Source organism: Barbatula barbatula, assembly GCF_947034865.1.
Source record: "Barbatula barbatula genome assembly, chromosome: 9".
Taxonomy (NCBI): Eukaryota; Metazoa; Chordata; class Actinopteri; order Cypriniformes; family Nemacheilidae; genus Barbatula; species Barbatula barbatula.
The window spans coordinates 14,108,797-14,123,830 of record NC_136772.1 but is presented as its reverse complement, the minus strand read 5'-3'; the positions used below and the strand labels follow the sequence as shown (position 1 = coordinate 14,123,830).

The window sequence follows — 15,034 nt, the reverse complement described above, 5'->3', positions numbered from 1 at the left end:
AAATTTTATATTTTTAAATTGAATTGAATGCCACTCATGGGTGTAACTAGAACTGCAATATTTTCCTTTATTCGAATCAGATTAAACCTTAGTTGCTATAATATTCCCATCAATCAGTACTAACAAACCCAATAGTTCTCGTTATACGCGTTTGCGCTCCACCACTGCAAATAAGGTAAACAGAGTAAACAGCACGTTGACTGGAAGGTGGTGTAGTTTAATATGGCGACTGAACTGCATTGCGTAAGAGTCAAATGTTGGGAAATCCGCCCAACATGATAATACAAAAAATAACGATAGCGGCCTGTCTTCAGTTACTAAAGGGGAAATTGTTTCCTTGAAGACCCACTTCAATGGGTTCTTGTTCCAGATACTGAATGAAGACCAGAGAAACACTGATGGGATTAATGAAAAAAACCCCGATGTTTCCGCAGTTTGTCGTAGTAAAACAATTATATTGGGTAGACATGAGTCATTGTTATCCATTTTAAACCATGTTATTGTCATAATGGCTCTATGTGTGTGCCTGAGATATAAGATCAATTTACGTAAAGTGGCAGACTTTTATTTTGACAAAACAGATCGCAGATATGTAATATGTGTACTTGTAGATAAAGTCCTTTTTTCCATCTTCTGCATTAACGTTACTTATTACAATGTTCATGACAAATAATACAATGCTATATATAGTTTAAAATGTAATGTTTGGGTTATTTGATGTAAAATATTTAGGATTCATTTTATTTTGTCCAAATGTGTCCAGAAATGGATTGCAACCACTGTCGGGATTTTTGATGACGTTATCAGCTGTAGTTACAGCACATGTATTTGGGTCAGAGAACGATGGTATCTGTATCTTAGCTGTATTTGTATCTATTTAAACAACTAACGTAATCGTGAAAAATATATATCATGTTAATATTCAAGTCATATTAAGATGACCTACTTACACCAAGAGTTTAACTTTAAAATATTAAATAAAATCCTTGAAAAATCCAGAAAGTATTAAGGTCAGACAGAATATTTACGGAGCCAACTGTATCACAATCTTCCATACCTAAAATGTTGTTAGAATAGGGTCATCTTTTAATTTAGAACATTTAGAAGATACATTAGTTTAACATACACTAATGTAAATATGTACATTAAATTAAAGTATACACAAAGGGGCAGCACTTTCCAGAAATGTAGTGGCGAATGTCCTTTCTCACTTCAGTCTTAAGAGAAGGCAAACTATTGATTGTTATGGAAACATATGTACAGTTTATTTACTGTAGTCAAAGAGGATGTGAATCAATGAGCAGTCTTTCACTAACTAACAGCACACTTAAAGAACAAAAAGAGGTAGGCCATGAAAAACAGCATGAAAGAACTCACCATGGTTCAACACAAGGTATTTCCAGAGAGAACAGGATGTGTCCAGCTTTACAAAACTGAACTCTTTGTTTAGTTATAAATGATTTTACCTAATGTTTGTAAATAGTATGAGAACTAGCAATGCCTGATGACTTATGAAAAACTGTAACATTTTTAGCACATAACTAGACCGTTATGAGAAATACAAATTGTAAACAAAGGTACAAATGCATAATGTGATTTGTACTACTCCAGAACTAGCTATTTTTTACTGTATACTCCTAAATCAGATGGCTTCAACCTGTGTGAGTCCTACTGTCAATGCAGATAAACACTAGCCCTTGAAAATGTACTTTTAGCCCAAAAACATTCTTTCATTATCTCAACCGCAGTAGATTCCGGTTGTCCGATGTAGAACCACATCATAGTTCACAACATTTAAAAATTCAAAGAAAGAATAACGAAAGATTGCATTTCTGTGGGACCCTTCAATCACATTTAGGTCCAGTCTTGTCGCGGTCCCACAAGCACAAGAACGGAGGCAAAAACTGCTCATTCATTCAATCATTCACACACCCTCTCACTCATTCATTTAGGCAATGCCGACATCGGACAATGTGGTCGGGTAAAACACACAGAACTCAAAACAAATCAATCTAAGGTGATAAATTATTCTATTAAAAAGGAAAAAATAAAAAGGAACACTTTACAAGCAAGATTTACAAATGACCCTTAGATACAAGCTCGATTTGTCACATTTTATGCTGACCTCCTGTGAGATGCAGCTCAAATCTAAAATGTGTTGGCCATAGTCACAGAACCTCCGGAAACACGTACCACACTTAACAGAGCCGGTATTGAAAGTCACTCAGAATTTCTTAAAGAACTTTTAGTACCTTCAGTCTTTTAACACGGTAAAACAAACACATTTTTAAACTTAAACAGTCTTCTGCTCAGCATGTCATGACTAATTTAGAAGTGTAGAAAAATTTCTTGGAGGCAGGGCTTCTGCAGTGACCTTCGACCTGGACGGAATGACTGTAGTATCACTGCAGCTGGACTCTGTATGCACAAATGAGGAGTTTAACCTGAAAATTGAGAAATGCACATTCCCAGATTAAAAAAAGATGAAATGTATGATAAAGAATGCTTAACTACAAAAAGAAGTAAAGAAGTTTTTAAAAAGGAAATGTCCCTAATGTTTTATTCACCCTCAAGGCATCCTTACTGAATATGACTTTCTTCTTGAAGAAAGAATGCAGAGTTATATTCCTACGTATATTATTTTCTTCCAATCGATAGAATAGAGTGAATGGGGTTCATCGATCCGCTTCAGAAGACCTTTGTTAAGACTACGGAGCAGTGTCAAGCAGTTCTTAGATCGATGTATGCTCTTTTGGAGCTTCAAAAACTTGCCCCACATTCTATCCCTTGGAAGAAAAACGAGTCGTGGTATAATATATAGAATATAATATTCAGTTAGGATGCCTTGAGGGTGAGTAAAACATGGGAAATAGTGTGTCTTGGCTTAAGTATCCCTTTAAAGAGAAATTATTCACATTTTTATTGTGGCACTTCTACAAACCTCAACATTGTGAGGATAGAAAACACTGACACAGCTTCACGATTGTCCCTGAACTGTTCAGATCACTTGTATTACAGAGTAAAGCTACTTGATTGGTTTGCTTTTCTCCAATATTATTTCACATTTTAGTTAAAATTTTAACTATTTTAGTAGTTACAACTCTAGTATTCATAGTAATGTTAATTCCCCCTCTTGTATTTCCAAATCTGTATACATTTCATGGAACCAAACAGTTCTTGGCTTCTTCCTACATTCTTCAATGGTAGTCAATGATGGGCAAAAACAGTTTGGTTACACGCATTCTTCTAAATATCAGAACAAAATGTATTCAGATTTGGAACAACTTGAGGGCAAGTAAATGAAGACAGAATTTTCATTTTCGGGTGAAGATGTATTTGAGCCAACCGATGGGGCTGTTGGGGACCTAAGGAGTTTCCATTTGTGTTGTTCCACTTTTTACCTTAGCAGTTGGTGACTCTGCCAGACGGATGAACAGTTTGTTGATTCCTTGAACGGGACTGAAAGAGTAGATGAAATGGCTGTCCTGCAGAGGGAGCAAAACACAGTGTAAAAGGTTTATACATGCCCATAAAATTAATAAAAGAGGTTTGGAAACTAAGTGTTTTACCAAAAAGATGGGCAGCTGAAACTTGTCATTAAGGACTACTGCATGAACACTACATGGCCCACAGAGTCTAGCAGTGATCTCATTAAGAAAGTTTGCATGAAAGATAAAAAGCAGAATGCCAGATCCTGAAACACAAAAAACAAGTAGATGTCAAAGTTCTTCACTACATAAACCCTGACACCAAATTGAATTTACTTATTTCACCTTCTCCAGGTGTGGGTTGAGGGGGTTTGTAGTTAAACTCCAGTGAGAAGTCAGGTCCCTCGCACAGTCTGTGGCAAGCCAGGGGAAACATGGGTTCCAGCAGGGCCAGCCGAGTTTCAAAATAGGCCCTGATTGTCTCCTCTGCCACTGTCGATAATCTGTTAGATACATTTTTTACAAGATCCTTCTATGGTCTGTGTCCTATATACATTTAAATGTAGGGTGTTAAATATAATGCAATAATGGAACACTCACGTTTGCATGTGGTCTTTGATGAGATCATACACTAACACGTTGTTGCTAACTTTGGCATAGTACAAGGCAGTGCTCTTATGTTTAGACATGATGTTGCAGTCTGCCCCATATTCCAACAGGAGGCGCACTACATCTGCATTTCCCCTCTTACAAGCCTTTCCAAGAAAAGTAATACGAATTCAGTACATTACTGCTACAAAAGCATTCAACATCACTTTATGTTTCTAGAGTTCGAGTTCCTAGATCAATATATATCCTTAAATAACAACCTAAATCTTACCTTCATCAGAGCTGTCTCTCCACCAAGTGTTTGGGCATTTAAGGAAGCACCTGCCTCCAGGAGAATGGCCACTGTCGTCAAGAAGTTCTGCATCAGAGAGGGTATATTACTAAAGAGGTCATTGTGAGTTTGTGTCGCAACATAATTCTTTAGAATTAGTGATCAAATCTTAGTATTGTTATATTTGTCTTTAGGGTTGATGATGTTCAGCACTTTTTCTGCAGCATGCATCAGGGCTGTGGTGCCATTCTTCTGCCGGGCGTTGACCTTCACACCTTTCTTAATGAGCAGCCTGAGGATGTCATCCTGACCGCCTGCAGCTGCCAGCAGCATTAAAGACATACCGCTAGAATCCTGCAGGGGGCAGCACAAACAAGACATTCACATGACATCCCCTCCCACACAGCACCAAGGCCAGTACTGGCACAAAAAACTTGCTCAGTGAAAGATTGATAGGGCTTTTCTCAGACACTTCAGTACAAAGATAAGTAGTGAGATAAGTATATACAAATCCCACCTCCTGATCTAGATTGTAGTCCTCTTTAGAACTAAGTGCACGTTTTACTGCCAGGTAATTCCCATTTTTCACTGCTTCGCGCAGCTCGGCTGAATGCGAGATGAAAAAAATGAGCAAGACGAAAATAGTCTCCAGTAACAGATTGATGTTATGCAAATAAGGAATGAATGACTTTAATCATGTTTGCATGTGTGTGTATCACTCACCGGGAGTTAAGGCTAGTGGAGAGAGATTCTCATCTTCTCCATTCAAGTGTTTCTGAAAGTCCTCTAGTGTCATCCAGTCCAGCTTTAGCTCAACCCCAAGATTGAGAGAAGGCGGTGCCCGGTCTGTCGTAGAGACACAACGTTTTAAATGAGTTATGACCTTCTAGTTTGATCTTATAAAGTCACATTATAATAGCTATCTTATGATACTTATGATCTTTGTTCTGTTGAACACAAAATAAGATATTTTGAATACAGGAAACTGAATAGTTCTGGGCACTTTGAACACTATTGTCATTTTTATTTTAACTAAACTGTGCCGTTAAGTTATAAATACAAACCAGGAGTTTTTTCCAAGCGTTCCGAGAGCTCTTGTGAGTCCTGATTGTCATCGCAGGCAGTGAAGAGCCGCGATTCACTGTCCTCCCTTTTTCTCCTTCTCTTGTCTTTGCATCTGGAGTCTTCTGTGGAGTCAGGAGATGCCATTGGTTCAGCCATAGACTTCCGTTCCAGACGTTCCTGCCGGGCCTCCTCTGCAAGTCTCTGCGCCTCCTCCAACCTCGCTTTCCTATCCCGCTGGGCTTCCTCTATCCTCTCCTTCTTCTTCCTTTCCTCTTCTTCAATCCGTTCTTTCCTCTTTCTTTCCTCTTCTTCCATCTTTTCTTTCCTCCTCCTTTGCTCCACCTCTCTCTGTTCCCTAAGTAATTCTTCCTTTGACTTGGGGGGTGGCTCGTCTGATTTGTCTGTTTCAAACGTCCCCTTCTCATCTGTCTCCATAGGAATGGGACTCTGACCGGATCGTGCTGTTGTGAGGGAAGGACAACAATGTGGTCATTAAGGCAATCTAACAAATGAAAACATTTCAGTGAGGTATAACCAAGAACATCACCATCTTTTGACTTGTCACACTTTTCTGATTCTGGTTTGCGTGCAGGAGATTGCTTTGACACTTTTACTTTCTTGTCGATTTTCCCCGTGGCCTGTGCGGATTAAGTTTCCAAAAGTTAAATCAAATCAAAATGAAAACATTTACATGTGCCAAAGGAAATGGCTTTTATTCAAGCTTTAGACAAGTACCTTTGGAGCAGCATTCTTGGTCTGTTCTGCTGGTCTCCTTGGTGCACGATCTTTCGCCTCACAGTTCAGCAAGAATTTTTCAAACAGGTTAGTGGAGGCCCCTCCCTTCTCCCCGCCTTCCTCTTTTGGCTCCTCCTCTTTGGGCTTGGAGGGGGTCGTTGATGATGTCGAGGAAGAAGAGGAAGAGGCAGATGAGAGCTTTTGAGATGGTGGGGCTGCATCCTGACATTTGCTTTTGACCTTCGATTTTGCTGCCGAAAATGTCGCCCCAGTGTCGCTGGAGTCGGGCTCTTCCTCGCTACGAGAGGATTTGATGGTGCTCTTAGTGGTGGTGGTAGTTATGCTCTTGAGCTTGTTTAAACCGCTCTCTTTGAGAGTGGCCGTCGACAGCTCTGCTTTCTTATGTTTCTTCTCCTGAAAGTCCTTGAAACCTTGCATCTTCGTGTCAGACTTAAATTTCTTCTGCTTGGCCTGTTTGGAATCGCCCCCACTCTCACTTCGAGCGGGTTTGTCCATGGCCTTGGCTGTCGTGATTTTGGAGGAATCATTATGGGCTTCAGTGATCGTCGTATCATCCGTGTAGGACTCGGAGGGCCCGTCGCTCTTATCAGCCTCATCGTCCGAAGACTCAATCTCCTTTTTTGACTTGACCTTCTTTTTCGTGCGCTCCTCTACAGTGTTTTTCTTTGTTTTACCTCCATCTTTCACCTTGCCGTCTTTCTTTTGTTTCTTAATGGTAACTAGGCCATCATCTTCATCAGATTCAATGAGCCTCTTCTTCTGCTCTTTTTTCTGAGGTGCTGGTGAGGAATGTCTGCTCTCTTCCTCTTCATCAGACTCGGGAGCTGGCAAAGGTTTGTCATCTCTCCATTTGTCCTTTTTCTTTTTCTTCTTTTCCTTCATTGGCGTCTCATCCTCAGATTCGTCCACTTTCTTAATTTTCTTTTTCTTCTTCGGAGATGATTCTTTGGGTTTGTCTTTATCGCTCTCACTCTCAGAGTCAGCATCAAACAAATCACTCTTCATGGGCAGCTTCTAGTTGTAAAAAATAAACACTATTTACACGCAATTAATCAAGTAATCCAAATATTTTATTGTCCATACTAAAAAACTAATAATTACCAAATACATAAAAATTTATGTTTGGACATTAAATAAATTAGGTCCCATTTCATAGACAGGACTTAAGGCTAGTCCTAGACTAATATGAATGTTTGAGCGGTCTTAACTGAAAATAACTTTCCCTTAAAATAAATCAGTGCCATTGTTTTGTCTCAGTATGCACACCAGTAATGTGTTTTCTAAAGTAGGGATGCACCTAATGTGACATCATACATTGGTCGCGTGCACACAGTTCCCTGTACTAAACAACTTGACAAAGTACGTTCTGTGCATCCTGGCCACGAGTGCACCTTCTGAGAGAAAAGTCAGCTTTTGTGGGGGGAGTTTGTAGGAGAGACTTGAACTGAAATGGTGGTCAGTCAAAATTGCTTGGATGGATGTTTTTTTCTTTAAATAATTTTTAAGTGTAGCCTATAATAATGCAACAGTTTTCGTTTATTTATAATAAATAATAGCTAATAATAGCTTATAACGTTAAATTAAACTTTTAAATGAACTGTTTTGTAGTAGTTGTACAGGGTAGCTACAGTACATTCTTTCAGCAGTCAGTTATAGGCCTAATATAGCTGTTCAAGAAGGGAGAGGGCTCGATATTGTTTTAAAGGGGTGGTGCAACGGTGTGTCATGCATTCTTACATCTTAATAAAGTTAAACATGCTGTCTTCTCATGCTTTACATGGCCAGCTTATCAAAAAACGAGTTGGACATATTACGTAGTATTTCTGTGCTCGATACACTCCCCCAGAGTCGTACAGGTTTCTGAAAGATTCAGAAAGACAACTTTTCATAGTCCCTTATTGGACAATTCTCCCGGAAAAGCACGTGGCACACCCACGCATCAACCATGGAGAGCGGGAGAAGGCAGGAGAGCACTATGTTCGCGAAGTTCAGCTGTGTTTGTTTGTTAGCTGCATTTGGGTGATGAATGTTATATAAACGATGGATGTAATGCTGGATTTGGAGATCGTTTGAAACTGATAGAAGGAAAAAATCTATTAAGGAGCCATTGGTGCCAAACACTAGGTGCCAAATAGTTTTTTTAAGAACCATATAACATGAACTTGAAACTACTTTTAGTTATCCTGTTGTTCTGTTATCCTGGTTTTGCTCACATCAAGTTTTTTTTCAAAGTTGTTTTTCCTCATTAGCAAGAATCTGCAGACTTTCAATGTTAAATCCGCACAAACATTTGGGAAAAATCTGCAGAATTCTGTGGAATAGTATCTAATGTGTTTACTTTAGTCCACAAATATAATTGTCTGTAAATGTGTTCAAATAGTCTTAAAATGGTGCATGTCAATACCGTTTTATACCATCTATACTATTTTAATGCAGTCGGTAGCAGATTTGGTTCTGCTTTTTTTAAAAGAGGCAGAGAAGCTTTTCTATTGATTGATGCTAATTTGTACTCTGAATTCATTTGAACCGACAGAAAAGGTACATGTCAAGAATATATTATATATACTATATGAAAGAGCAAACATTTTATTGCTTATAGAGTTTAAAGCAAAAAGTCAGGGCTTGTGCCAGCGCTAAAGATTCTGGACATGAATCGCATGCGGTAAGTGAAACTGTCTGTGTTTTCTATGCAATGTGTGTGCACCTGCTTTAGTTCCGCCTCCCCCTGAAGAACTACAAAAAAATCTAAAGAGTCTCACCATGCCAGTATCTTTCTTGGCCTTTATCTCAGCCAAGTTCTTCTTGTAGGCCAGCAGCACCTCCCTGCAGTCGTCCAGGTGCGCCTCGGGCTCCCAGGTGTCATCATCTGACGAATAGTTCTTCCATCGCACCCGATACTGCACCTCTCCCTAAAAACAACTCAAAGGTCAACAGTCATGGCCTACAACGGGTCTATCTCCATATCTCCAGAAGCAGGGAAGGTAATGTTTGCCAAAACACACAGGTTTAAACAATCCTCAAGGATAGGATTCTTGCCAGATGTTTATAATAATCAGCAGGTTGATCAGATAACCAGGACTTCTTTATTTGTTTGGAACATTTCAGTAACTATAAAAACAGGCTCATACATTTAGGAGAACATCCACATAACAAACTGCACTTTGTCTTGTGAAATCAATCACGTACCCTGTGGTGTGGGATGTCTGCCTCACATGATCACCAGTACGGTGCATGTGAGCATGAGAAGGTGATGTTTATAGCAGGCATTTATGCAGTAATTAATGCTTAGCAGACACATCACAAGCGCCACGGGTTCGTTTAAAAGGGGAAGTTCATTATCCAGTGCGTTGCCAAGTAACAAACACAACTGTTCTGTGCGCCTCTTTCTTCCTGCAGATCTGGAGGATTAATAATACCAGGAGACCAAAGCCAAATAATACATGTTAATCTGAATCGACAGAGTTGATGGACTGAACGCTGTGTCAACTCTCTCCTCTCCTTATAACATTACATCTACTGTTTTCACAACACTGACAAGCAAAACTGAAAAACACTTTCTTGGTTGTTGTATGTAAACCCCCATCTGTCTGTATGAGACAATCATACAGAGTGCCAGAGATGTGATTCTAGTGCTAGTGTTCCATAAAACCGCATTTTGTGCAGCTTTACAGCTTATTGTATTTATGTAAACAAGCGTTAACGACACGACTGTCTTGTGTCAACCAAAGCCATGGAGGCTAGTAAGCAAAGGCTGTCAGTTGATCTCCAAATGGTTGCTGCTGGCTCACAGCCATCACTGTCTCATGTTGTATTTAATATGAAAGGAGATAATAATGCTCGGATAACGTCATGACTGATGCAGCGGAAGATGCAAATACTTCTCATTTGCGTTGTATTTTTAATTTGTTTCTCTTTCTAGTGGTGTCAGAAATCAACCTGGGGCAAATCGTCCAGAAAAGTTACTAAAATGCAAATGTCTCGAGCTTTTATTCTTATGAAACATTTGATATATTTAATAAAATATTACTAAATAAATATAGTTATTGGATAAACACCTCTGCAGGCACTGAAGCAATCTGTAACTGGCGAATATCTATATTTGGACATTTGACAAAAATATACGTAAGTGCTATAGTGTGACAGCAAAACTAAATAATACATTGTTTTTAGGGGTGTAACGGTTCAGAGTACTCACTGTTCGGTTTGGATTGTGGTTTTAGGGTCACGGTTTCGGTTTGGTATGTTCAAGAAAAAATGGCTAGTGTTAAATTCAAGAAAGATAGTTATTTATTTGGTAACAAACACGTAAAACTACAGGATTACTTTGCAAAAACAAAAAAATATTCAGTTTCTTACCCCTGCAAAAGTCAACCTTCTAACTTAAGAACGTGTACATTATTATGCTTCAAGTAGGCTACTAAGAAAGTGCATTTCAAAACCAACATAAAATATTCGTAAGGTCAGAACACTGGATCACTCTTTATTCTCTATTTTAGTCCATTTAGATCTTCATGTTTTTTTGCAAGAAGATCAGTATCTTAACATTTTCCGTTGCAAGTCGAGACCTGCTGGCAGAAATTATGTCTCCTGCAGTGGAGAACACTCTCTCTATTGGCACTGATGTTACACGGACAAAAAGGTATTGTTTTGCAACATGAGGATACTTGCTCTCATGCAGCTTCCACCATGCGAGTGTATCTGCATCTGTCTCAATGGAATCTTCTGCCTTGTATGACATTATATCCTCCAGTTTTTGTCTTGTCAGGTGCTGTAAAAAAGCTCTGACATTGCACACTTCTTTACGGGTGGGGATTCAGGCTTCCGGATGGCCCAGCTTTTGAATGGGCTGACCCTGCAAATATATTAAATGAACATTAGTTCATAGAATGGATTTTTCACACAATTAAAATTTGTTTCTTTAAAAAGGTTATCAAACTATATATATTTTTTAAATAAAATGTTCATTCATTATTCAAAAATACCTGTTCAATGATCTCCCTGATGACCCCGCTGCAAACATTTAAGCACAAGCTTGCATCTACGTTAGGTAGAGACTTAAACCTTGGATCAAGGAATGATGCTCTGGTGAGATAGTCCTGAAGGTCAGGATCTGTGTATCTGCTTTTTAGGTGTTCGCTGATGGCTGCATTGGCATCTGTTATGGCTCGACTGTCATTATCTGCAGGATCCATTGATTTTAGTATCATTGTCGTTAATGGGGGGGTCATTGAGAGAGAGGAAGCTGTTTCTGTGCCCAATAGAGTGCTGGATGTCTTGATGGTGAAGTTCACACAAAAATTTGTTTTTTACTCGCCCACATGACCTTAAATGACCACTTGTCAAAAATGCTACAACTTGTCTAACTTGTTTGCCGCCTTTGCTGCAAGGCTCAAAATATGCGCAAAACACCCGATTTGCGGTCCTAGTCCTGCTGCTTCTTTAATGGCATTCACCATATTGCTTGCATTATCTGTAGTGACTGGAATGCTGATATTAGGTCTCTCTAACACTAACCATTCTGTCACTGCACTCATCAGTAATTGACTACTGGTGTGGTTTTCAAAAAAGAGGGCATGTTTGTAACACAGCGCTCTCCAATTGCCAGTCCGAAATATAATGTACAGTAACTGTCAAGTAGCTTTCAGTTGCCCTGGAGGTCCAGTTATCAGTTGTCAAACCTACATGTGTGTTTGCCAGTTAGTTTTCAATTTAGCCCTGCATTTCATCATAGAACTCAGGAATAATATTGCTGCTGAAATGGGCACGCGAAGGGTAAATGTCCAGTCATATTAGATGTATTGCCATGGGAGTATGGCACTCGCGTCATACAAATTTTACACACTGTGACTATTTTGTGCACGTTTTGGTGACCATTGCTGCTGTAACGTATTGGAAACCCAAAAAGTTCCTAGACAGCAGAAGCTGGAGCTAATTTGCGGCTTATCCCCTTCGTTTGCCATGCTGAACTGCAGCATACCTTACTCTGCAAAATTATAAACGCAACACTTATTTCATGAGTTGAATTCAAAGATTTAAGACTTTTTCTATGAACACAAAAGGACTATTTCTCTTAGATGTTCACAAATCTTTCTTAAATATGTGTTAGTGAGCACGTCTCCTTTGCAGATATAATCCATCCACCTCACAGGTGTTCTACAGTTATTCCACTGTAGAAAATATCGATGTACATATCGGATGTCGCCTTTCATCCAAAAAATACAGAGATATACATTTTGGTCAATATCGCCCAGCCCTAACCCCAAGCCAAAACTTTTGGAAGATTCAACAACAGTCCTGAAAGATAATATGGAGGGATTTTTCAGTCAGAATATAAACTAAGAGTCTAAAACTAAAAGTTTTAAACTAAAACTAAAAGTCGAAGTTGAAAATGAATTCGGTATATAGGATTGGGCATTTAATCATTTAGCCATTTAGGACTGAGGATTTGGGGATTTAGGATTGGGCATTTGAGGATTGAGGAGTGTATGCAAATTAGGAGGCGTGGCCCAAATACTGAGGATGGGTTTGAAATGGTTGGTGGGCAGAGGCACCTTATGGACAGCAGCTCCCAGTGCTAAGGAGCACACTGTAATGAAACCAGAGCGAGTGAGTGGCTGGAGCGAGGATATGAGGCGCCGTATAGGGTTTAATTCAAACTGCGCTTATGAATACATATAAATGCGTCCATACACACATATACATTGCTCACATATACATGTATAGTATTGGATGTTCAAGCTAAAAAACAAATCAAAAACATGTGCACACTAATGTGAAATCCATACCAATACATATGTTAGTAATTCATGCATGTACACTTTTTCACGCATACATATAAACTCGATGCATGCAAACAAACCTAAACAACACTCGCACATACAAACAAACTCTGCACACACACATCTATAAAACACTCGCACATTCATACAAACTCGATGCGTGCAAACACACCTATTCAACACTTCCACATATAAACTCGATGCGTGCAAAACACATCTATAAAACTCTCGCACGTACATAAAAACTCTGCACACACGTCTATAAAATTCTCGCACATACATATACACTCGATGCGTGCAAAACACATCTATGTAACACTGAGAGCTATAATAGCATTGAAGTTCATTAGTCCTTTACTTGCTTGTGCAAGTTGCAATGAAGATGATATATAGCCGATTTCTTTAATAGCGTTTTACACTGCCTTACACGTATACAGCATCCGTTGCACCACTAGCTTTGGTTCTTTTGCACTTATTTTTCAATTGTGTTTTTCAAGTGTAATTGTTGTAATGTGTATCGAATAGTGGAATTACAGACTGAATTGAAGATGAAGGGACTACTCAAATGCTAACCATGAATGTTTCTTCTTCTTTTAGTCATTTCTGTCTGAAGGAAATCGAATTAGAAATGTTGTGCATCCACTGTGTGACATTTAAGCATGCAAATGAAGGGGAAAACTGCAAAATACCAGCAACACATTTGGGCCATCAGTTGACCTTGACCTCTAAACATCGGTTATAGAAAATCCCATATCTGTTGATCTCTAGTCCATATCCTCTAAGGTACATCTCCACATCACATCCTTTGACGTTGCCCAGATGAGGATTTTAATTCCAGAAGTCAAAAATAGCGTAAAAAGCTCAAAATTAACTAGTTTTCTCTACTGTAATAACTTACAGTTGCTAACATTGTTTTCTATGATGTGCAATACAACCAACTGTTAACATCTTATTAAATGTTTAAAGGTTTTGTGGCTCTTTAAATTACGCTTCTAGAAAGAAAGAGGTAAACACCGGCTAGGAACCCACCTTTCCCCTCCAAAACACACAGCTTTTGTCCAAAAACCTGCCTAAAATGGCTACCCAGCCAACAAAAACAAAGCTTTATCATTGACAATGGCATGACAATATGTATTCCCACTGTGGGTGGATGTTGACGAGAGATTTGTTTACAACAGTTAACGTGTATATACAGTAATTTACTTGTCTGTCACAATGCATATGCATTGATTTATAACCATGCCCGTTTCTCTCTTTTCTTTGCCCGTCACGTGCATACATGCATATGCTGTAAGCAACGAACACAAAGATTTAATTAAATCACAACTGTCAACAATGTTTCCCTCGAGATATAAAACCACTATGTGTTCAACATTCACTTGAGGTAGCAGGTGTTTACAAATGCAATATAAATATACTGCATGTTGTTGTTGCTATTATGTAACGTGACACAACAAGCGCGTTTCCAAGTGAATTTGTTCCCCAAGCTGCCTGCTCAACGGTCAAACTGAACGGCGAGCTCTAACCGTCAGAAAGTTGCAACGACTCTTTACACGCTCTCTGCGACGACGTTTAAAAGGGAACAAGTTGCGAAATGTCATAATACCGCACTTCTCATGCTTTTGTCCAATGCGTTTAGCAGGTAACGTTATATGCAATATTTACACAGGATTGTGATGCTAGATGCTACGTCGCTAACAAGATGGCATCCAAAGCGCAAGCCACATACACTCACCTCCTCCACCCTCGTGTCAATAATCCTCTCCACTTCGTAAACATCTTCTTCTTCCTGATCGCTGTCTCCAGCTTCTGCTCTCTCGGCTCCGGAGGCCATTTTTTCTTCAACGAGAGAAAATCTTCACGCTATGCACTGATACGTGTGAGCTAACAACATGAAAGCCGTACGTACGATTACCGAACTACTGCAGGTCAGGAGCGCGCGTGCACGCGCAGCACCAGCACTGTGGTTGACAGTAGTACTACAACAGCAGCAGCAGGGGGGGGATGACCGGACAATGTAAACCTGAGTTAGTCTACATTGTTTCCCACTTTCCCACGAGGGAAACTGATTAATAAACTTAATGACGCTTATTTTGAAAGGTAAATAGGGATATTTTTTCAATTAA

At 39.3% G+C, this 15,034-nt stretch overlaps 1 protein-coding gene across 4 annotated transcripts; it reads right to left on the bottom strand.

Moving 5' to 3' along the window:
* Window positions 1-1,236: 1,236 nt before the first annotated feature.
* mphosph8 (M-phase phosphoprotein 8) lies at window positions 1,237-14,952 on the bottom strand. 4 transcript variants are annotated; one of them, XM_079464742.1, is made up of 14 exons: window positions 14,644-14,952; window positions 8,889-9,038; window positions 6,109-7,143; window positions 5,921-6,011; window positions 5,373-5,834; window positions 5,032-5,154; window positions 4,826-4,914; window positions 4,522-4,662; window positions 4,309-4,395; window positions 4,029-4,183; window positions 3,774-3,931; window positions 3,570-3,694; window positions 3,402-3,485; window positions 1,237-2,444 (listed from the first exon to the last, which is right to left on the bottom strand). In XM_079464742.1, exons 1-14 carry the CDS (start codon window positions 14,740-14,742, stop codon window positions 2,403-2,405), a joined length of 2,841 nt encoding a protein of 946 aa, XP_079320868.1. In that variant the 5' UTR covers window positions 14,743-14,952; the 3' UTR covers window positions 1,237-2,402. The 4 variants fall into 4 exon arrangements, with proteins under 4 accessions (XP_079320868.1, XP_079320869.1, XP_079320866.1 ...); XM_079464743.1 differs by having other exon boundaries at window positions 6,109-7,140; window positions 14,644-14,880; XM_079464740.1 differs by having other exon boundaries at window positions 3,402-3,694.
* Between the last annotated feature and the right edge of the window lie 82 nt (window positions 14,953-15,034).